This window comes from Neltuma alba, unplaced genomic scaffold (assembly GCF_004799145.2).
Source record: "Neltuma alba isolate B1F8T4 unplaced genomic scaffold, ASM479914v2 tig00003199_pilon, whole genome shotgun sequence".
In the NCBI taxonomy this organism is placed as follows: Eukaryota; Viridiplantae; Streptophyta; class Magnoliopsida; order Fabales; family Fabaceae; genus Neltuma; species Neltuma alba.
The window spans coordinates 34,023-58,043 of NW_021633185.1; the positions used below are offsets into that span (position 1 = coordinate 34,023).

General features: G+C 34.8%; 2 protein-coding genes across 2 annotated transcripts; both read right to left on the minus strand.

Moving 5' to 3' along the window:
- Positions 1-816: 816 nt before the first annotated feature.
- On the minus strand, positions 817-5,619 carry LOC114740922 (uncharacterized). The gene is made up of 7 exons (XM_028929176.1): positions 5,068-5,619; positions 2,773-2,973; positions 2,079-2,692; positions 1,907-1,988; positions 1,421-1,828; positions 1,123-1,232; positions 817-1,033 (listed from the first exon to the last, which is right to left on the minus strand). The coding sequence occupies exons 1-7, from the start codon at positions 5,617-5,619 to the stop codon at positions 817-819; spliced, it is 2,184 nt and encodes a 727-aa protein (XP_028785009.1).
- Positions 5,620-9,382: 3,763 nt separating this feature from the next.
- Positions 9,383-14,148, minus strand: LOC114740918 (phosphatidylinositol:ceramide inositolphosphotransferase 1). The gene is made up of 12 exons (XM_028929174.1): positions 13,635-14,148; positions 13,432-13,521; positions 12,583-12,669; positions 12,422-12,490; positions 11,643-11,723; positions 11,301-11,372; positions 11,145-11,205; positions 10,953-11,055; positions 10,671-10,766; positions 10,542-10,588; positions 9,959-10,086; positions 9,383-9,863 (listed from the first exon to the last, which is right to left on the minus strand). Exons 1-12 carry the CDS (start codon positions 13,701-13,703, stop codon positions 9,783-9,785), a joined length of 984 nt encoding a protein of 327 aa, XP_028785007.1. The 5' UTR covers positions 13,704-14,148; the 3' UTR covers positions 9,383-9,782.
- Between the last annotated feature and the right edge of the window lie 9,873 nt (positions 14,149-24,021).

A 24,021-nucleotide genomic window follows, 5' to 3' on the forward strand; every position in this document is an offset into this window, starting at 1 on the left:
ATCTGATATAACATCATTTCTGTATTTTTGATGTACTGGTGAATAGGTTGTAATGGACTTGTTATCAGACGCCATGCAGGTTGTCATTAGCAGTCTCAATTATGTTACTGATATAAAGTGACAATTTCTCCTACTTCCAGTGTTCAGTGATTTCTTAAGACATTCGAGCTGTGTTAAAGTCATAATATGATATGATTTGGTTAGAATTAGATCTCATGTGGAGGTTGTGGTATCCCCAGCGTCAGTTGTCAGGGGCAATGCGAAGGTTGTTAACCAATTCTGTTCGGGTTGTCAACAATCCCTGTTGAGGTTGTAAATGAATTGCTGGAATAAAAATCTGCTGTAATATGATTTGGTTCTTTTAAAGCTGTTAATGACTTTAAAATGCTCCCAATTTTTGCTATTAAGGTCGTTATATGTGCTCATAATATAATTAAGTTAACAGCTGTGTTATACCCCGACTGAGTTGTTAACCAATTCTGTTCGGGTTGTCAACAATCCCTTTTGAGGTTGTGAACAACCCCTGTTGAGGTTGTAAACAGATGTGGCAGAGAGGACTCTGATATATGCCTATGATGTCACCGTGGGTACCATTTGTTTATCCAGTCTTATTCAGTCTGCATTTGTGGCCATGATGAAAACACATGAATGCCTTTACAAAAACTTGATAACCAGTAAAGGATATCAAAACACATTAACATATCTTAACATCCAGGATTCATACATGCTCAAAGAAAAGAATAAAATGTAAACTTGACGTTCACATGTCACTATGCTGTCAAATAAATAAATGTAAATACAATATATGCTTGTCATTTATTTCTTCCTCTTGCTTTGGGGGTTTCCTCGCAGCAAAGATAGCACTTCATCGCCATGCAGGTTGTTCCGATGAGTCACGAGCCACCACAAGCATCCAACCTTCAAGTCATGGATTTCTTCAGGGGAGTACTTAGGCATTGTGTAGCCGTCATCACCATACTCAGTGCCGTCCCATGTTTGTAACCAGCTCAACACATGCACCCCACAAGAGTCCCTACAAAGGAAAAACAAGTACTTTAGTGAATGAACATTAGCTCCCAAAAGTTGAGACACAAGTACTTGTTGTGTTGAAAAATAACTCACGTGTCAGATTGCACATGAACTTTTGCCCATGTGACTTCCTCGTCAATCTTGTCCTCCTCCGCAAACAGTGATGGCTTCAGCACACGAAGCACTTGGCAGAAACAATCTCTCTGCAAAAGAGGGACAAACAGAAGAAACAAGTTTGACAGTTGTGAATGACAAGTTATGAGGAAGCATTAACAACCTTCGCTGTAGCGAATGACAAGTAATCAGCAGGCATTAACAACCAGGACAGTTAAGCAGACAAGCAACCATAACGCATTAACAAGTTATAGAATGAATGTAAAGTTGTGCATACAATCCCTCTCGCCATGAATTGCTTAGGATCTATCTGTCCTCTCTTCTTCCCTTGCTTCCTTTGTGGTTTCTTCCCTGTTTTCATTGCTTCTTCTTCCTCTCTTTGTAATCTCAACATCGTCAAATTGTCCACCAACGAGTCAAGGGCATAGAAACGCATGGTTCTTACATCCATCACGTAACAGAACCAATGGTAATTGAAAAGGGTGGGGCCAAATATGAAGTCACAGTCTCCAATGTTATATCCTATGTGCTCCGGTAAGATTTCATGTTCATGTTTTTCCATGCTCCACCTAAGAGGATTAGCGGCCATTGTTTGCATTAACTCGGGTGTAAAAATGTGCCTACTGACACGACTGTGGTTCTCTTTTTCATCTCCCACCAAGGTTCTCGCCACCATAGACATGAACTATATCACACATACAAACAGTTAGTCATGATCATAATGACATTCGCAGTTCTCTATCTATATAAACAACTGTCTTACCCTGTCGTTCATCCATTTCCTGTCTTGTAGGCAGCAAAGCTCAGCACGTGTCAAGAAGTACCCATACATCTCTACAATGTACCTGCAGCAAAAGGAACAATGAGCACAAGGGTTGTATGTGTAAAATTGTTGTCAATCAGTTGTCCCAATTACAATCAGTCCCAACACTTACTTGGCACCTTCATCTTGATCACATCTTCTCGTGCACATCTGGAATAATTCCTCTTTCTCGTCAGCTTTTCTCTTGCCACGGCCTTTTTTCACCTCCTCTAACCAGGGAGATTTGATTGCACGGCTTCTCACCCGTGTTGATCTTCTTACATCCATTTGCCCTTGTGCTTGCTGGTCCATTTCATCCTTTTCCTCCATTTCATCGCCTACACCCTTATCCTCTTCTGCTGCTGCATCACTAGACTTGTCTTGTGTTTTTTCTTCTCCATCATCCTCTGATCCAGAGTGACTCCCTTCTCCTTTCTCCTCAGGTTGAGATTGACTCTCTTCTTCACGCGAAGCACTTTTGCCCTCTTCTTTATCATCTCCTTCTGGTTCACTCTGTTGTTCCTCTTGTGACAAAATTGAATCTTTTGGGCTTCCTTTACCTTCTTCACCGGTTTCTTCATCTTCAGTTGCCTTCTCTTTGTCATCTTCGCTACTTACTGCTTCCACCACATCTTCCTTGTCAATCTCATCCGTCAACCTCAACTGCAGGGAAACCAACTCTTCTCCAATTGTCGACACCAACCCTTCAACCATGGTCATCAACCTTTCATACGTTCTCTTGATTTCCTGCAAAACAACAGTAATGAAAGTTATCATTACTCCAAATTCTACACAGCACCAAAATAAGCTTCACATGATTTACTTACAGGGTGAGTTAGCTTTATTCCTGTGTTGGATGCACTTGTTGAAGCCCCACCGACACTCGGAACGCCATGCAGTATGCCTCTGTCGCTATTCTTTTCTGATTTCACTCTTGCCTTCACTTTTTCCTCATCCCAATAAGTAATGGCATTTTCATTTTTTGCCGCCTTTTCTTTTCCGAGAGGAAAGTGTTGTAGGCAATAAATCTGCATGTGAAGTTAATGATAACTTAGATATACAACAACATCATCCAAACAGGCCACTGACAACATAAACAGCGGAAAATCACAACCTACACACTGCCCAATAACAACATACACAGTGACCAATCACAACCTACACACTGCCCAATAACAACATACACAGTGACCAATCACAACCTACACACTGCCCCATAACAACATACACTGTGACCAATCACAACCTACACATAAGCCTGTCACAACATACATTTACGCCATGCACAACATGTACAGCATCCAGTGACAACCCATACTCAACAGAATGACAACACGAACAGACTGCAATTACAACCTATACATAACCAGGTGACAAACCAACACATCCTAATGACAACCTGCACACAGCACAATAACAACCTCTACACCAGCCAGTCACAACATATCCATAACCAGTTCACAGCGTACATTTCTCCAACTGACGACATAGAGTAGTAAATAACAACATACACAGTGACCAATCACAACCTACACATAACCCTGTCACAACATACATTTGCGCCATTCACAACATGTACAGCATCCAGTGACAACCCATACTCAACAGAATGACAACACGAACAGAATGCAATTACAACCTATACATAACCAGGTGACAAACCAACACATCCTAATGACAACCTGAACACAGGAAAATAACAACCTCCACAACATACAGTCACAACCTACACATCAGCTAATCACAACCTACAGTTGTGTCATTCACAACATGCACAGCAGCCATTGACAACCCACGATAAACCGAATGACAACACGAACAGAATGCAATTACAACCTATACATAACCAGGTGACAAACCAACACATCCTAATGACAACCTGCACACAAGACAATAACAACCTCTACACTTCACAGTCACAACATATCCATAACCAGTTCACAGCGTACATTTCTCCAACTGACGACATAGAGTAGTAAATAACAACATACACAGTGACCAATCACAACCTACACATAACCCTGTCACAACATACATTTGCGCCATTCACAACATGTACAGCATCCAGTGACAACCCATACTCAACAGAATGACAACACGAACAGAATGCAATTACAACCTATACATAACCAGGTGACAAACCAACACATCCTAATGACAACCTGCACACAGACAATAACAACCTCTACACTTCACAGTCACAACATATCCATAACCAGTTCACAGCGTACATTTCTCCAACTGACGACATCGAGTAGTAAATAACAACATACACAGTGACCAATCACAACCTACACATAACCCTGTCACAACATACATTTGCGCCATTCACAACATGTACAGCATCCAGTGACAACCCATACTCAACAGAATGACAACACGAACAGAATGCAATTACAACCTATACATAACCAGGTGACAAACCAACACATCCTAATGACAACCTGCACACAAGACAATAACAACCTCTACACTTCACAGTCACAACATATCCATAACCAGTTCACAGCGTACATTTCTCCAACTGACGACATCAAGTAGTAAATAACAACATACACAGTGACCAATCACAACCTACACATAACCCTGTCACAACATACATTTGCGCCATTCACAACATGTACAGCATCCAGTGACAACCCATACTCAACAGAATGACAACACGAACAGAATGCAATTACAACCTATACATAACCAGGTGACAAACCAACACATCCTAATGACAACCTGAACACAGGAAAATAACAACTCCACAACATACAGTCACAACCTACACATCAGCTAATCACAACCTACAGTTGTGTCATTCACAACATGCACAGCAGCCATTGACAACCCACGATAAACCGAATGACAACACGAACAAAGGCAATTACAACCTATACATAACCAGGTGACAAACCAACACAATCCATTAACAACCTGCACACAGTACTATAACAACCTTGACACCAGCAAATCACAACCTATACATAAGCAGTTGACAGCATAGTAAATAACAACCTACACAGCACATTGACAACAGAGTAGTAAATAACAACATACAGAGCAACCAATCACAACCTACACAGCACATTGACAATAAACTAACATCAAAGTAAATGAATCATACCCACACTTACCATTAGGAAGTACATGCAACCTCCCACATTTTTCGTCCCATCAGCTTTTCCTTTCTTCTTTCCTTTCTTGAACTCTGCAATTGAGTTGCAGAATTCTTTCAAAACTAAGCTGCTCCAATCATAGTGTCCTAAACTATCCTTTGTCACCACCATGACTTTCAACACTTTATCACTCACCCATACACTAGAGCCAGGACACAAGAGGACTCCTAGTGCATACATAACAAAAAGGAATTCAAACTTTTCTTCCTCTTTTCCTTCAATCAACCATGTTCCTATTGTTTTGTATGGCACTTTCCCGTAGTCACTCCTTAATTTCTTGAACGTTTCATCTTCATTCTCCACATTTATTTTAATATCTTCCCCCTTAAATGGTAGACCCATCAATTCATTTACATCTTCGGGCCCCACTAAATGCGTCTTCCCTCGAATTGAAATTTGCCTACTTACAGGGTCAAACACACGGATCAATTCACCACAAAAATCTCTATAGATCTGTGAGCAGCATATGTCAACCAATTTATCAAAACCTATTCTTTTCAGTCTTTCCATCTTCTCTTTACTTTTCTTTAATTGCTTGCAGACTTCCATAAATTGTCCCGGAGCACAGCGTGTGTGAAAGGGAACAATATAATTCTTCCCTTTTGGTGGGACTCTCATTTCTTTAGCCCTTTCACCATATTGTTCTTTCTCCTCTTCTGTTAAGTTCCCCCAAGCCTTTTTCACAGAGTTAGTGCCCTCTTCAAAAGACTTAAACTTCTTCTTGTTCTGCTCATAAAACTCTTCAGTGAATAATATGTATCCGGAGAAATTCCTAGCCCTTTGTCCATCTTTACTCTTACTCTTTTTAGTCATTTTGTTCGACTGCAAAAAGGAAAAAAATTACTATCATCAACATATATTTTAAAATAGTAAGTATCTTCAACACCACCAAATTATTCACTAATCAACAAAATCAAAATATATCCCTTTGGATGACAGAAAGCAATGAACGGCAGTAAATAATATGGATCACAAATCAATCCACCAGAATGAATTTCCCTTCATTGGTTATAGTATAGAGCCAATAGGTGCTATATCCAACAAGCAATTCCCTTTCTGACCTTATGGCCAAATTAACATTCCACCATGGAGCCCACCATAAAAAGCCAAACAAAACCTTTATTATTTTATTGCCGAACAAATCAATTACATAAAGTTCTCCCTTTTAATTCAGCAATATTAACAATAACTGATTGCTGCGTTTAAAAAGCTCTACCAAATCAAATTTTTGACAATTTTAACCAGTGTTCTTCAAACTGATCTCTAATATAACTTTGTACCAACCAGCCCCAACTTTTGCCCCTAACTTTTATTCGCATGTCAGATCATTGTAATATCCACATACATCACATTTCTAATATCACAGTGAAAATACAAGTCACGGTTATCACTGGTTCCATATATAAACACACGAAACAACCGAACATTCCAAACCACTTCAGGTCATCGAGCAGCTTTTACGAACAATCAACAATTCAAATGTTCAAACATTCCAAACCAAACATTTTTCAAAATATGACCAAGAAGCTTCAAATTGTCAAATATTCTAACCGAGAGAGACTAGTTGTCTGGAGATTGAGGCGTTAGTAGAGAGACCACCGGACTGTACCAGAGAGTTCACGGCGTCGGAGCAGACGGCAACTGAGTGCGGACCAGAGAGGGATGGAGTGCTGACCAGAGTCGGCCGGACCGTGCTGGAGATTGAAACCGTTCAATGCGTCAGAGAAGACGGCGACGGCGGGCGGACGAGAGACCGACGGACTGCGGACGACAGACTGACGGCGTGCAGACCCGAGACCGATGGACCGCGCAGGGGATTGAAGGCGTTGGACCAGAGAGTGACCGAATGCGGAGCACCGACCGACAATGTACCAACCAGAAACTAACAGACCTCGCCGGAGATTGAACCTGTCGGAGCACACAAGGATAAAGCACCAACGACACGGCGGCGGAGTGTGAGCGGGCGACGGAGTGTGAGCGCGCGGCCGATTCCGCGAAGATGAAAACCGAAACGATTTTGAGTGTGCTTCGGTTACTTTCTCTAATCAAAAAGGGTAAGAAAGTAATTGCAAGTTTCAAATTTTTTGCTATAAGGTCCCTTGGGACCTCATAGGAATTTGGGGATTTCATGGGACCTTCTGGTAGTAAATTGTCTTCTGTGGGACTCTACAGTAATTTTCCCTCATTTTAATTCATCATCAATTTCAACTTGTTTTTTTTTTTTCCTATTTTACTTGCTAGAACATCTAGGATAAGTGGATTTGACTTAAAAGGAGTTATATAAATATGACTTGCAACTTACTATTTTTAGGTTTTAAGCACTTGTCTGTATTTTATTGTTGTTAACCCAAATTGGATTCTACATTGGATTCTCCCTAGGCCTAACAACAGTGTGAAGAAAACTATGATGTTTGATTTTCTTCCTAAATTTTGAGTCTTGTGAACAAAAAGATTCATAGTGAGAGTAAACTAAAGTGGAAGTATCAATAGATGTAAACTTCAATTTCCATGGGTTCAGCCGTGGGATCATATTATAGATTAGTCCACAAGGTTCCAAGTTCCAACTAGTCGTGCTTGGAATGGGCCGAGCTAGGTATTTCTTTATATCCTAGGACTTATAGATTGGTTGGCTTTAAAACCTATGCCCACGTTTCACCCCTGAAAAAAAAAATCCATACGTACATTTTCCTAAAAAAGACAATAATCATGCTCGCGGAGAAATTTGATTAACGCACGAACATTTTAATTATTATATAACGCATTTTATAGGCGACTGCATGATGACACAACATAATTCATTCTCGCTTCATCCTACAAATATAATAACACTTCCGAGATACACATAATTTTCTGGGACCTCATGCCCCCTGATAGGAGAAAATGAAGCTTCAGTTCTGCCCTTTTTCAGAAAACTTCCTTCCGCAATTCTAACGTCCGTACAAGTAATTTCACTATCCAAACTATTTTCTTTTATAAATTACGTTATTTATGACTTGTTAACATGCGGCTTGCTCCAAATCTAAGCATGTTTATTTATGACACGCAAAATTTGAAAAATGAGTTATACTTTAGAGCTAATAAAGTATAATTTGTTGTAGATTTTATTATAATATTGAATATTGATATTGATAAGAAGGAATTATGTAAACTCTTTTTATGAATCTGATTAGTAGAGGCATGCCTTATTCTTATGCCAATTGTTATTTATGAAGTAAATGACTTGGTAACCTAATGACATAAATGCTCTTTACAAGTAGGAGTTTTTGATCCCATTTGTAATTTCAAGTCTTTAGTGCTTACCCTCAAGTTGTGATTAACCCCAGGGGAGGTTAGGGGAGGGTAGAGCATGACATGATAGAGAGGTGAGAAATGATGAAACATAATGAGGAGATGGGAAACAAAAGGGACGGCAACAAAAAGGGAAAGCAAAATGAATCATAGGAATGAAAGTGTGGGTGTCAGTGGGTCTATGAAATATTGAAATGATACCGTCTTGTTCCTTCTTCTTGCATGGAAAAGCAGAGTAACGTAAAATAGGGGTTGGGTTGGGTTGTCCTGGTGACCCCATGTGACTTCCCCAGAGAGCAGCACGGCAGAAACATGCATGTGATTGTGATTTTCCCAACTCAAAACTTGACTCCCTTCACTCCCCATACCATCAAAAGACCTCTCTTATAATTATGCCCTTTAAAGCACTGTCCTCCCCTTTCTCTCCTGTCACTTTCACCTCCATCATTCCCTTCCTTCCCCCCAAAACATCAATTCATCTCACACTTCACTATGCCATTTCACTGTGATCCGCATGTTTTGCTTTCATTGTTTTACCCTCCAGTTATTACACCCAACACTTTTAAAATCATTCAAGAATTCTTAGGTGGCATATTCAAGTCTGGCTTTACAAAGCTTAGAAGAAATTCTCGTTCTCGGCTCTAAGATATAGGTAAATCCCTTCTCGGATAAACCATTTAAAACGTCTTTCCATGTTATCTGGTCCATCTCCAATTAATCCCCTATTTTATTTGAATCGACAGTATTAAACTAATAAATAGGCTTTAGTTAGCATAATGTTAGATTTAACCTACAAGATATATCATTTTTCATTCGCCTCATCAACCTATCAAGAGGGTTGAGTTGAGATCTTTTCGCTTGAAAATGAGTACCTCTCTTTTGACTCACTGTTTCTTTTCTCTCTCCAAATATTACTTGTTAGGTGCGAAGGATTCAGATTCCCTTCGGAGAAATGTTCACAGGACCAGTTTTAGCATAGCCAGTCTAGGAAAAGAAATTGCTCTTTACATTAAAAGCCCTATTACATTGTCCTCATCATTAGTTCCCCATGTGACTGCAAAAGGCAAAAAGAACCAAAAGTAGAAAATGAAGAGCAGACTAGGCACATGGGGCCACAAAAACATTATGGAGGAGACAGAGAGGATTTGGGGGAAAATTCCTATGGCACATGCTGATGCTATAAATAATTTAACTGGGGAACACGATGGGTAAAAAGCACAACCCAATTAAAATTTCACTAATACAAATTAGCCCTACTGATTTGAATTAAAACAGGACATCTCACAATTAACTAAATCCTCAATCGAACAAGGTTGTAGCTTTTCCTACAGCAAAGTCTTGCCGTAGAACCCATTTCTGAAAGCAGAAGGCTCCCTATTATCCTATTATGCACCATTCATCGCAGAGTCAGCAAGGTGTGTATTAACATCCTCCAGAATCTTGCCATTTAATTGAGTTCTCTGCCTCTGAGGTAAACAACAGTAATAACTCTGTTATGTCATACAAAGACACTACAACGAAAATGGATATAGGGAAAGGACAAGTAGATTCTTCACTATACCCTGTCTGCAGGATCCACAGAATTCCCATTCAATAGCTTGTGGTTCTCTTCCTTGGTCCGGACATCTCTGTCTTTGTTGCTCAATGGAAGCAACAGGGCTGCTGCAGCGTTGGACCGGTCCGGTAACTCTGCAAGACATCAAAGTCAGCACATTGTTTCTCAACTAAATTAACAAAAAGTGTTATATCCTACGGCAAAACTTAGGTATTGATTTTATGCGTATGCTATTCGAGTCTAATAAGAACATGACAATTGAACATCTTTTTACAGTCCAGCAAAATTGGGTGTTCTGGACAGCACAAATGCTTCTCAACTAGGTTGACATAAATCAAAACTTCAGTATTTCGGCCGATATTATTTTAGCATCTAAACAGATAAAGGCCTTTAGCATCTAAACAGATAAAGGCTTTTTCAATGTGACCTCTCACTAATTTGACTAACAATGCGCGGTTTCAGCACGACAAAAGTACTAGATTAGAATGAGAAGGATCGATAATGAGGAACTGCATTCAAAAAGTATACAAATTTCTGGGACCAGCACATTTATAATCGCAACAATAACATCAAGCTCAAATGTACTAACCTGGCAATTTCTTCTCAACAAAAAATACCACCAAATTAACAGTGTACCTGCCGCAGATAATAGAAATAACTTAAAAGGGAAATGGCAATTGAACAGATTCAACAATTGAAAATCAGAGCATACTCTTACCAGGCAACAACTACATCAACGGTGTAATGTTTGCGAGATGCTATTATCAAGAGACTCTGAATCATAGCAAGGACGAAACCTAGCTGCTTAATACACCTGCAATGGTTCATCAATAAACACAGAAAATCAAAACTTGCAAATAACAGAAAGTTAGACAACCAAATTGATGCTCCATAAATAAAAATAAAAGCACTCAGCCAGAATACTTAATTAGAAGCTAAGATTCGTTTTTGACAAAGACAGTCACGCTCATGCAAAAGCGTTTACTCTAGGCCAGGGTACCTTCTTGTGCCATATCTCTGATACGTCAGCACAAAGACTAGAGTAAAGATCATGTGTGATGAGAATATCAAATCACCACATCCATATATCACACCGTGGGGAACTGCACACGCAAAATCAAATGAGTACAAGAACAACAAAAAAGCATTATAGCTAAATGACTCCAATATAAGAAAAAATATGCCTACTTACAATTAATCAAGAGAACTTCTAAGACACTCTTTGGAGAAGGCAGCGTGGCAAGTCTTGAGCCCTGAGCATGATAGTGATAGTGCCGAACTGTAAGATTATTTTTCAATACTGCATGAGACATGAAATTGAGAAAAACATATTTTCAAACAATTGTACCTCTCGGCAATGGTAATTTGGACCCGGAAGCTGTGTTGAATAAAATGTGATAATACGAAGAAATTGAGAAGCCTGCAGTAAACAATTGCCATTAATTAATAATCAAGGGTAATGGACCTATTCCCAGAGAACCATTTCCCGGATAACAAGGTATGAACATGCTTGTTTATTGCTTAATATTGATAAAGAAATACCAGCCTTTTGTCAAATACTTAAGATCACACAAGGAAAGAACAAGTACAGGTGAGGGGAGGCGGGAGTAAACAATCAAAACGACCAGTAAAGTAGGTCCTTAAGATTCAAACAAGATAATAATAAGACAATGATGTGTTCATCACTTACAACTAAGAATGCTAGAACCCTGCACCATATTAGAACTGTATAGATCTTCTTGCTCTTCAAAATGAAAGGATGAAATGTCCACTGCAAAAGCATGAAAAATAGCACATACCGTCAAAATGAAGTATAAACATTAATGGTAAAAACTCGGTAGAACTTGACAAATCACAAAAACACTCAAGAGGAACAACCGCAGAACTTACGAATCAGGAAAAGACTCAGAAAGGAAAGTGAGCAAAATGTCTTCTATTGGATAAGCAATCACTCTAAAATAGAAGGATACTAGAAATCTCAAAACTAGAAATCAATTTTCAGTTTGCAATTCTCCTTTTTTATTTAATAAAAAAGGAATGCCATCCATAACTCTAACTCACGACTAAAAACTAACATAAATACACTAAATGGATTTTCAGCAAAAAGATTTGAAACTGTGATTTATCGAGTCATACAAATAAAACTTAGCTATATGGAGCTTCAATTAAACAGAGAAGCATGTCGGTCTCACCAGATAATCACGAGTAGACATGACTGCTGAAACCAAGTTTAGCTCATACATTTTTTTTGAGCCCAAAACTAAGAAATTCAAGCAAGAATATATTACGTAATTTATGTTATAGAATAAAATGCCATATCTAGGCAAAATAGAACCCCTGGCAGGAGCCATTTTTCCCAAATATTAATGATTGATTTTGATAATGATGATTGACAAAATAATAAGTTTTCATAAAATAAAAGTAACTGTTAACAGAATGCAGAAAAATTAGAAACGAAAGAATCTTTACCAGGACGAAGGATAAAAAAATGAAGGTGAATAATGTTTCGCTGATGTAGGCTTTGTCTTGCCCAAGCTCCTATAACAGCAACAATAAAATTAAAAATGCATTCATAATAAAAGGGCGAATTGACAAAGCCATTACATGAAGAGGAAGAGATATATACAAACCGGTAGAAGGAAGAATCCAACATCCTGAAGAGTAGGGCCAGGCTTATGAAAATAGTGAACTCCTCGGGCAGCTAGACCATGCAAGTACTGTTGAGAAACAGTTCCAATTTAGTTATTAATTAAAATCAAATAATCAGAGCATGTCAATTTCCGAGCAAATTCAATATATACTGTAGCATCTTATGCACAAGGGTCAAGGATATAAAACTTCAAGACAGAAATATGCTTTACAGATGCAGCCATTCTTATTTCTTCCCTTTTCTCAAACACAGAAAGGCATTTTGATAAAATAATGCTGCGTTGTACTTGAGCTGTAAACAATTAAAAGGCTTCCAATGAGAAGAATGAAATTATCCAGTGGGAGAAATAGCTTGAGAGTTCCACATAGATTTCAGTATATTCACAGCTCTAGTGGCGTAAATAAATGGAGAATCCTTGATTAATGCAACAATTCATTTGGGAGGCAATTATTGATTCAATGCTGCGCATGCATTGAATGCCAGACTCCCAGAATTACAGACTACAGAATATGACAAAAGATGCAGTCAATAGTGACCAGTTTCTTGACTTGCCTCATTAAATATCAGAATTTCAGAACTCCAACAAATTGATGATAATAATCATTAACAAAATCACATTTGATGATTAAACTCAGACATATAAACGTGGTTCCCAAACATGCAGAACACTTTTCAAGCGCTCAAGAGAAGTGAACTCCTTATGACCAATACCTTCAAAATTTCCTCTCCCCAAGGTAAAGCAAAAGAAGAAAAAACTTTCACATTATTTTCTCAACGATAAGAGCTCATATCTATTTTGTGGACTGATTCATGATCAAAATGAGGAAACCTGACAAATGAGACCGCCGAGAATGTATTTCCAATTCTCTGCAAGAAGGTTGATCTCTGTGGTTGTCTCCGCGCAAATTCTCTTCCATAGCTATGCATCAGAACCAAACAGTCAGGCAGGGATTAATTGGGGACCGGGGGGGGGGGGGACGAGGGTAGATGAATAACGAGTAGCAGCAAAGGGTCAAAAACTTGGAAACCAACCTTTGAGGCCTCGCGATTAATGTAAAGCGACATGTTATTTTGCTCTTTGTAAGCGTGTAATGACAACATCCATAATACTTCAACACAACACCATTGAGGCAAGCACCATTTCCCTCAACACAATCTCAGCAAAAACCAAACCCAAATATAACAGCACCCCTTCCTTTCTATTTTAACTATGTAAATCCGAGTCCCACCCTCTTATCAAACAAACACAACGCCGATTATCCACAGGTATGATTGGAATCAGATTCTGAAACAGGAGAGATCTGGGTAGCGAGTTAAAAGCAAAGCGATGAAGATCGTGAACACCCAGGCGATCAAAGGAAGAAAAGAGGTCTCTCTCTGGAATTAAGGAGTTGGGTGCGTGTGTGGAATGAAGGCACAATTAACAAAAGGGGGCTTTTTCCTCCCTACTGCCTCTCCCTCTCTCTCTCTCTCTATATCTCTTCCTCTCGCTGTGCGCCCCTGATTCTCTTGTTGCCTTTCTCGCTTTGTCTGACTGCTATGCACGCGAGATGAACACGGAGAGACAGTTGAGAAGGGAGGAAAATTATAAAGCAAAGACCTTTTTTATATTGACAATTGACCATTTAAATTTTGAAATTAGTTTAAAAAAGAAAAATCGCCGCTTGCTACTTTTCCTTAACGCGAACCCTTTCTCTCTCTTTCTAAGGCTGGTACTGCGAAAACGAAAGGAAAGTGAGAGAATGAGAATCTTCCAGCGTTTAAAATTTTTAGGGGCAAAATTATATTTTTAAGAAAATATTGTTGATTTTTCTCTTCTTTTTTTTTTAAAAAAAAACGTTTTGTAGTTTTGGAAGAGGTGGCCGTAAATCTTCTCGAATCCTCCGGCTTCGGCCTGCAATCTACACGCCACAAGGCTGATTGGTTTGTCCCAACCAAAAAAATATATATAAATAAAAACTAAGTGATATATATTTAATAATTTCTGTGAGGAAATAGTTGAACAAGAAATTGATATATGTTGATCTATTTTTTGTTACATTAAAATTAAAATATTTGAATCGTCCTTGTTTAAAAATTTAGAAAAAATGAATCCAAATCAATTTTATCCAGTTTTATCATCACAATCTTCTGGATTAAATATATTGTGGAGTTAGCTTAATATAATTTTTATTAGTTTTTAAAAATAGCAAACGACAACCCATTTAAATTTAATAAATGTAACTGATGCAAATACCATATAACGTAGGATTGAGGAGCTAATTTAATATTTTTATAATTAATCATTATGTGAAGAACTAAATTATTTAGAAAGATAGGACTTGTCACTGTTAAAATTAACAGTTATCAAATTTTGCAAAGAACTTTGTATTATTTATCAAGAAATAGGTCTTATAAACTGGATTTTTTTAACACCATTCAGACGATAAGGTAAGATGGCAATAATCCAAGGGGACAGTAGAATATTTTGATTGAAAACGCCCACAATAATACAAAAGAATGAGAAGATTATAATTATAATATGCCAAATTAACTCCACAATTAATATTCTTAAGTACATTTCGTAGTGTCCTGCATCCCTTAGTGTGAGCTTAGCACTTGTGTTCATATCTTAAACAACTCATGAGTTTGGTAAGAAGATAAGTAGTTCACTTTACTCAAGTCATCGCTACTACAATACAAATTGATTTTACTATGCAAATCCACATAAGTAAGCTTAAAAAGCGATATATATTAGTTGGTTGAGAAATCAAAGATTGAAGAACTTAGGATTTGAGAAAAAGGTTTAAAAAAAAAGTGGTTCCCCTCTCCCATGATTTTGTCTATTTCTTACTTGGGTTTAGCTTAAAATTTTTGAATTATTTTACTTGCTTTTTAATGATTGATGAGCATGTTGAAACTTTGGATGGTCTAATTTTAAAGAGAAACGTTATCGGTTTTTTAAAATTGAGTGATATAAGCTTGAACCAACAACATACAAATTTATTTAGCTTATGGATTATATTTAAGTATGCTTAAATATGGTAATTTGGGTTTGTTATAAATTATTTAATTACATGTCGTTGAAATTTCAGATATCTTATTTTTATGGGGAACCTTTTAAAAAAGGCTTAATTGTCAGTATTTTAGTTTATTACTTTTCTTGTCAAATTGTAAGCAGCACCTTAGTGGGTTTTAAATTTTTATTTTAAGTATAATTTGAACTTGAAATAACTTGTTAACCTTTTTCCAAAATACAATATCAATACATATAAAATTAACGAAACATGCTATCATATACATCGTGTAGAATTTAAAATTTGGAAATCTACAAATAACCTAATGTGTTACTATAAATTTTATCATAGTGCATATGTATTTGGCCAAAATATACTGCATTCAATTCTTAATATAAGACCTCGTTTAATTTTTATTTTGATCTTAAATATAAAACCACAATTCACTTTATCTCTCTTATTTATGTGTTTTTTTTAAATATAGTTCTTCTAATAATGGTAGTTATAGCTAATACATTTAATTAATAAGGTTATTTTAGAAAATACAACACCTCTTTATTACAAATAACTAACTTAGCTTATTTCTTTAATTTACTCAAATTAGTCAATTAGCTCTTATATTTAGGACCGGAAGTAATATCTTGCAAAATTAATGATGCATTGATAATTTTTTATCGTATTATCTGGATTTTAATCCCAACCCCACTTTTATCTCTGTCCTTTTTTTTTGTCTCTAAAATATGTTTCAGTGCCATTCTAAAACTTAAACCAAGTGCAATGTGGTCCTTAATGTTAAAAGCTTTGTATTATTATAATATATTTTTAACTAATTCAAGATATAAATAAAAAAATACTTGCGTTAAGTTTATTATATCTACTATTGTATTAAATTTTCTAATCACACATGCATATATATCCTATTTTTGTCATATGAATTTATAGTTTAATTATAAAGGTGAGGGTAATTCTACTTAAGAAATTTGGTTGGTTGTAAATAGTTGGAAGTTGGAACAAACAATAAATAATAATAATAGGAAAAATGAGGGAGGGAGGGTTGTTAGAGAAAGAGAGGGAGGCATGTTGGAGCGAATTACGAGGTTAGCATGCCCGAAACTGAACCTCCCTCCCTCCGATTTCGTCTGTTTTGAATTTAAATATCGGCGGCTCTCTCTCTTTCCCAGAAGAAGGGCATACCTGGAATTCCACTTTTGTTTCAAAACTCCGTTTGGCGGGCAATGCCCGACCCGACAACCACCTTCCCCACGTGGCCACCACTCTGCCATTGCCTATCTCCATCCAAACCGCCAACTCAATTCTCCATTTTTTCATTAAAATATTCAATAAGTATTTCTATACAGCCTTGCTACGTATTTCTGCTAACATTATAATTATTATATAATTTATAAATTTCAAGTTTCAATTAATCCGGTTGGCGAAATTTAAAAAAGAAAAGTGTAAATATAGTAGCACATATATTATTAGTTTGCATCACTGTCCTTTCAGCCCACCCTGGCCCCTACCTCCTTCCAAGTTCCAACCTGTAATTGCCTTGGCTCCTACTTCTTCCTTTTCTTAAGGAAAAAATGCCAATATTTCTTTTCTACCCCATGTCTACTATACAGTATTTCTTCGATTCTTAATATAAGACTTAATTATTAAATTGATTTTAATTCTAAATATAAGAACTATTTCTCATATTTATCAGTTTTTTTTAAATTATTTCTATGGATACTCCCTTAATTATAATCAGGTAAAAAAGAGAGAGAGGATATTAAGAAAAATGATTACAGTGTTTTAGAAAAAATATATTATATTTTTTATAATTAATTAACTTACCTAACTTTATTAATCTAATCAAATTAGTTAAATAGATCTTATATTAAGAATCGGATCAGTATATATTTTCTTTCATTGGTTTTATATTCAAAATAACTCTCCAGTCTTTTATATAAATTACAAATAACTAAATTTACATACATATATTAAGAAGCCTGTTAAAATCAGTTTAAAATAATAAATATGTAAATTTTTTTAAAAAATACTCTTCTTTACGTAGAGGATAAGTAAAAGAGAACAGGTGAAAAACTATTATAATTATTTAAAGAAAAAAATAAAAAAGTATATTGAAATTTTAAACATTTTCAAAGAGTAAAAGGAATGAGAGACTAACAAGTGCATAGTCTCCCGTTTTGTAATCCATTTTATAATTACAATACAATCAAATTTACGTTACATTCACTAATTTCGAATGAAAATATAATTATAAAGTTAAAAAAGTGCATTCTTACAATACAATCAAATTTACGTTACATTCCCTGATTTCGAATGAAAATATAATTATAAAGTTAACAAAGTGCATTCCCTCTTTTTCATTCACGAGAAAAACAATGTAACTATATTATTGAAAAATGGTATAATGACGACAGTACAACGCTAGAATCATTAGCTTTCTCCGTTTCTAACATGGAGAGAGAAAGGAGGAGGATGAAAATAATGATAAGGGTTAAGGGTATTTAAATAGATCCTATCTTGATCCAATAATATGATTTTTTTTCCCGATAATAATTTAATTATTTTTCTTAAATTTACCAAATTATGTACATGTAATATATTGTCTTGGGTTCTTAATATAAGACCCATTAAACTAATTTGAAAAGGTTATGAAAGCTAGATAAATTATTTAATCATATCATATATCATATGATCTATCTAAAATATTTATATATATCACTAAATTATAAATAAATTTATAAGTCAGGCAATTTAATATTTTAACTTATTTTTTCATTACTTATCCAAACAAGTTTTAATTTATCAAGTTGATTTTTATAAAATTCAATCCAAACATAAATCAACTAACTTTTATCTTAATTCATATTTGCAAGAATCAGATAAAATAAAAATCAATTTTGCCACCGCTAATTTAAACACACACCCAAATGCACGGTTACCGAATTTCTTTGATTGCAAGTGCATCATCCACGCAAGGGTGCAAAGACCAATTTTTCTTATTGACTAGATTCATGGAAACTATCCCAAACGAAAATTGGACAGGAAAAAAAAGAAAGAAGGTGTATTGTCTGATCAAAGGGTTGGACAGTCTCCAAAAAAGAAAAAAATTGATTCCTGAGGTCGTCACAGCACTTGGGAGGCATATTCACAATTAAATAAAATACTCATCTGGTCTTTAATATAAAATCCATTTAACTAATTTGATTAGATTAAGAAAGTTAGGTAGGTTAGTTAATTATAAAAAAAGTGACACATTTTTTCTAAAACACCATAATTATCTTTTTTAATACTCCCTCCCTCTTTTACTTGATTATAGTTGAGGGAGTATCCATAGGATAATTTAGAGAAAATTGATAAATATGAGAAATGAATTCTATATTTAGGACCAAAATCAACTCAAGAATTTATATTGAGAATGGGAGGAGTATATAATTTAGAGTTAATTTTTACATATAATACCCTACCCTAACCAATAACTTAGTCACACTGATTGGCCAAATTAGCAATGTATAACCAACAGGCAACTGAAGTGTGTTGTGTGTCACTAGCTTTTTTTTTGTCCTTAATTTTTTAGTGAAGCCTAAATTTTTGCATCAATTAAAAAAAGGTGGGTTGTTTGGTCATATAAAGCCACCGGGACAGGCCTAGAAACAAACAAAAAGAAAATTGAAATGTTGACCAAGTCAAAGACGATGATGAGGTCAAGCCCTCCACATAAGCCATACATTGAACTTTGAAGGCGTCGTGGGAGACTCGACCCCAACCCTCGCCCCCTTTCCACGCTCCACGCCCCTCGCAAATTAATTAATAAATAAAATAATCAGAAGATATTATTATTTTCGCAAAAAGTCAAATACTACTATCAAATAGGATTGCCCTTGGAGATTTTCCTCTCTATCCTGCCCATCCTCCGTCTATTCTAGGCCCCACCACTTAAAAAAAAAACTCTTCCTGTCTGAAACTTAATTATTGGATTGATTTTGATTCTAAATATAAAATTTATTTTTCATATTCATCAATTTTTTCTAAATTAAAGAAAATGATTATGGTGTTTTAGAAAAAATACGTCATATTTTTTTAAATTAACTAACTTACTTAGCTTCTTTAATCTGATCAAATTAGTTAAATAAATTTTATATTAATCATCGAAGGAGTATATCCTTTTAAATCAAGACATCTAACACAATACATAATTCAAACGACTCATTAATAATTTAAGCAGGACTGCGAATCTAAATTTTATTAAATCATGTTAGAAAAGTTAATTTATTTAAACTAGATAATATTCGAATCTAGTTCATGGTGTTTGGAATAAATTACATTTAAAGCACAACTAAACTTAAAAGATTAAATTTTAATTATTACAAGAACCAGCTTTACCTTAAACTTGCTAATTGCGGGATTTTTGGTTTAAAGTGATGAATTTCCAAACAAGTTCGATAGGATAAGCATTCATATTCCAAGTTGGCATGCGTCCCTTTCTTATGCCAAAATCCCATTTTTTTTCCTGATCTTATTTGATCCCTCTGCGATAATTATACCATTAATTAAGCAAGACAAATTTGACTTTCAAAGTGATTCGAGTTTTGACGGAACAAAGTCAACCGTTGGAGAATCTAATCAGAAATAAAAATTCTTGCAATCATTCAAGTGTGATCAATTCTTGGTCTTGTGATAAATTAAAATTAGTGGTGCACCCGTGCGATGTATGTGGTTTAATTGTAATTATGATGATAAGAATGATCGTTTTGATTTTAATGAGTAAAGTTTTCAAGCACAAGAAAAAAGTGTTGGATTTTTTTTCCAATTTAATGAAGAGAATAATTTAAGGTAAAATAGCTCAAAAATACAAGTTTGGAAATTTTGTTAACTAGATTATTTTTATACACAAAAAGTACATGAATTTTACAGAATTTTATACACAGAAAACACGTATATTCAAATTTAGATCTTTCTAACTAATAAAATTTTCAAACAACAATAACCATTTGGCAACCTTCTCGTAATTAATGTCCTATAATTATAAAGGAAAATTCACATGTAATTCAAAGAGTATTCTGTATTCCTCAACGGGGAGAAGTTGAATGTTGTTTTTTTTGTTTTTTGTTTTGTTTTGTTTCTTTTCCAACAGGATGTTGTTATGTTAATGATTATGATTGATTAGCGAAATAAAATAATTAAAAAGAATTGAAATTAGGATTAGCACGTGAGGTCAACGGTCAAAGGTCATTTAGCACGGCGGGGCTATGACCGACAACCACTCCTTTTAGGCTCTACTTCGTATCGTTGTTGTTTGAATGTTTGCCCTTTATTTTGTTCTTACTTTGGTTCATTCGTTTAAGAATGATTTTCGTGTCACTTAGGATCTTTAATTTTCCGCTCTCTATAAAACAGATTTGATGCTTCACATAAAAATAAAAAAATTTATTTGCTCTTCACTTATACATAATCAACAGTAAAAATATAGGATTATATTATCAAGCAATGATTAGCCAAGTGGCTAAGAGTTTTGAGTTCAAATTTCATTAGCAATATTATGAGTTTACTGATTTGTAATTTGTAGATGTTACTACTCTGACTCTTAATATAAAACCCAATTAATTAAATTTGAGGAGACTAAAAATGTTATTAAATTACTTTAAAATATATATTTATTTTTTTAAAATTAATTTCACTTGCATATAACTTAATATATAATTTAATAATACATATAAATATTTTAGAAAGATCATATAATACGCATTATAAGAAAATAATTTTATAACTTTTTATATATTTTTTAAATTAGTTAATATAGTCTTATATTAAATCAAAACCTCTCTCTTTTTACATCTCTTGAATCAAAGTCTCAAATAATTATACTAGACGGGTACAGAAAATAAATGACTAATACAACTAATAATATAACCTATTCGTGATATATAAAATTATAACCTATTTATAAATCGTGAATAATGCAAATTATTTTTCAAAACATAATGCATAGGAAGTATGTTTAATCACATATAGTAATTCTTAAAAAATGTTAAATCATTCATGACTTCATTTATACTTTTTGTAATATGCATAATTGTGGATTTTTTTTGGGGGGTCTTCTTAGGGTTTATTTTTTTAGTGATAGAATTTTAAGAAAAGGGTCTAGCGCACCCACGATCTAAAGACAAGAAACTAGCTCTTGACTCCGTCCTATCCAATACTATAGCTTAAACTGGGACTGAAAGAGCTCCACATGAAAGATCATCACATATTAGAAGCTAAAGTCTTGACTTCAAATCTGCCTTTCCTAGTGTTTTGATCAGCTCAGAAATCAAACCCACTCGGTGGGGGTCTTTTTAGGGTTAAAAAAGAATAACGTTTATGGGAATTCAATTAACATTGGGCCTGGAAGCAATTTGGCAGACATAAAAACGGCAATGACGGCTAATAAAGCGCTATGCCCCACCTTCCTTATAAACCAAATTGCTCATTTGGTAATTATAATAATATTTTAGTATAGTAGTACCATCCTTTTCTTTTTCTTTTTTTTAATTTTATAATTTAGTTCTTTTCATGCCATCGAGATAATGCATTGGACTAATCACAGCCCACATACCTACAAATCTCTGCTTTCAACAATTTAATATAATCCACCTGCCATTGGACTTTGAATCCCTTGGAATTCGTATTAGCATCTTATTCTTTCCCTACCCTTGTTAATTAATTCATGCATATTTCTCATTAGTTTCCTAATTACTCTTCACTTAAGAAATTGATAGTTTTGCTTTCAGGTTCCAGTGACAACTCTGGACTCTAATGCTAAATATAAACTAAATAGTAGTTTATTTTGATTTTAATTATAAGATGTTACTAAATTTTGTTTCTTATTCATGGTTTTTTTTCCAAGATATTATATAAATTATAACTAGTAAGAGAATTTTTATCAAACGATTGTTACAATGCGCATAATTAATCATAAAAAACATTTTCATAAATTAATTATATTTTATTATAAATAACTAATTTTTTAATATTCATAAATGAATAATGCGGCTTTGAATTAAAGATTAGATTAAGTATTTTTTTCAAAATATCCTCCAACACATCAATCTGTGATCAAATCGTGGCTCGAGCCTGAAGCAATTATAATACTACCTCCGGTCCTTAATATAAAACCCTGTTTGACTTTTATTTTGGTCCTAAATATAAGACCCCAATCCACTTTGTCTCTTATATTTATACATTTTTCCCAAAGTAACCCTTCTAATAATAAGAGCTCTAGTCAATATACTTGATTAATAAGGATATTTTAGGAAAGACAACACCTATTTAGGACAAATAACTAACTCAACTTACTTTCTTAATCTCCTCAAATTAGTCAACTGGCTCTTATAATTAGGACCAGAGGTAGTACCCAATATCTAATCTAGAAGTAAGAGGGTTTGAACTCTCTAATTCTGACCTTCCCTTTTTTTAAATAGATAAAATCAAAGACATGTTGGTATTTTGCAATTACAAAATTGGAACCGATGGAAAGCTTTCTTGATTATTGATTGTCTTAAAAGTTCGAATCTAGAACATATATAATACAATAAAATTATTAGATGAAGTTAGAATTCAAAGTTGGACTGGTCATCAAATCTGTTATTACTTATAATTAAAATTGGAGTTAGTTGGTTCCCTGGAATTTGAATTTAAATTTGAAAGAGTGAATGACAACGTAAGCGACCGCGTAAGTAGCGCCTTATATCAGACTCAATTAATATTCAATTGCAGATATGTGAATGAGAATAATTATACAGAGGAATTGCATAGCATCTTAATACCATGTCATGTGACATTAATAAAATAAAATGAAAAGATCAATAATAATGTCATGAACAAGCATGGGAATTTGTTGAGGTGGGGCTAGCATCTCCATAAATGGCCTCTCAAATTGTTTGTAGTGCCAACCCACATTTGATCATTTGGGCCCTCAAATGCCTTGAAGCACCATAACCTCTCCTCTTAAGTCCCAATGTGCTCCATTATGCCTCAATTATGGCTTCTCTTCTTTTTTTTTCCCCCTTGTTTTTTTTTTCCTGGTTAGTTAAAAATACATCCCAAAAACAATAGCTGCTCTCTCAATAAATGAGTTACTATCTCCCGTATTTAATATAAGTTCTTGTTTGATTTTTATTTTGATTCTAAATATAAGACTCCAATCCATTTTGTTTCTCATATTTATGTATTTTATTTAATACAATCTTTCTAATAATAGTAATTCTAACCAATATACTTGATTAGTAAAGATATTTCAAGAAGGACAACACCTATTTATTACAAATAACTAATTTAACTTCTTTCCTTAATCTCTTCAAATTAGTCAATTAGCTCTTATAAATAGAACCGGAGATAGTATTATTACTCGCTCCGATCCAAGTATAAAGAATAAA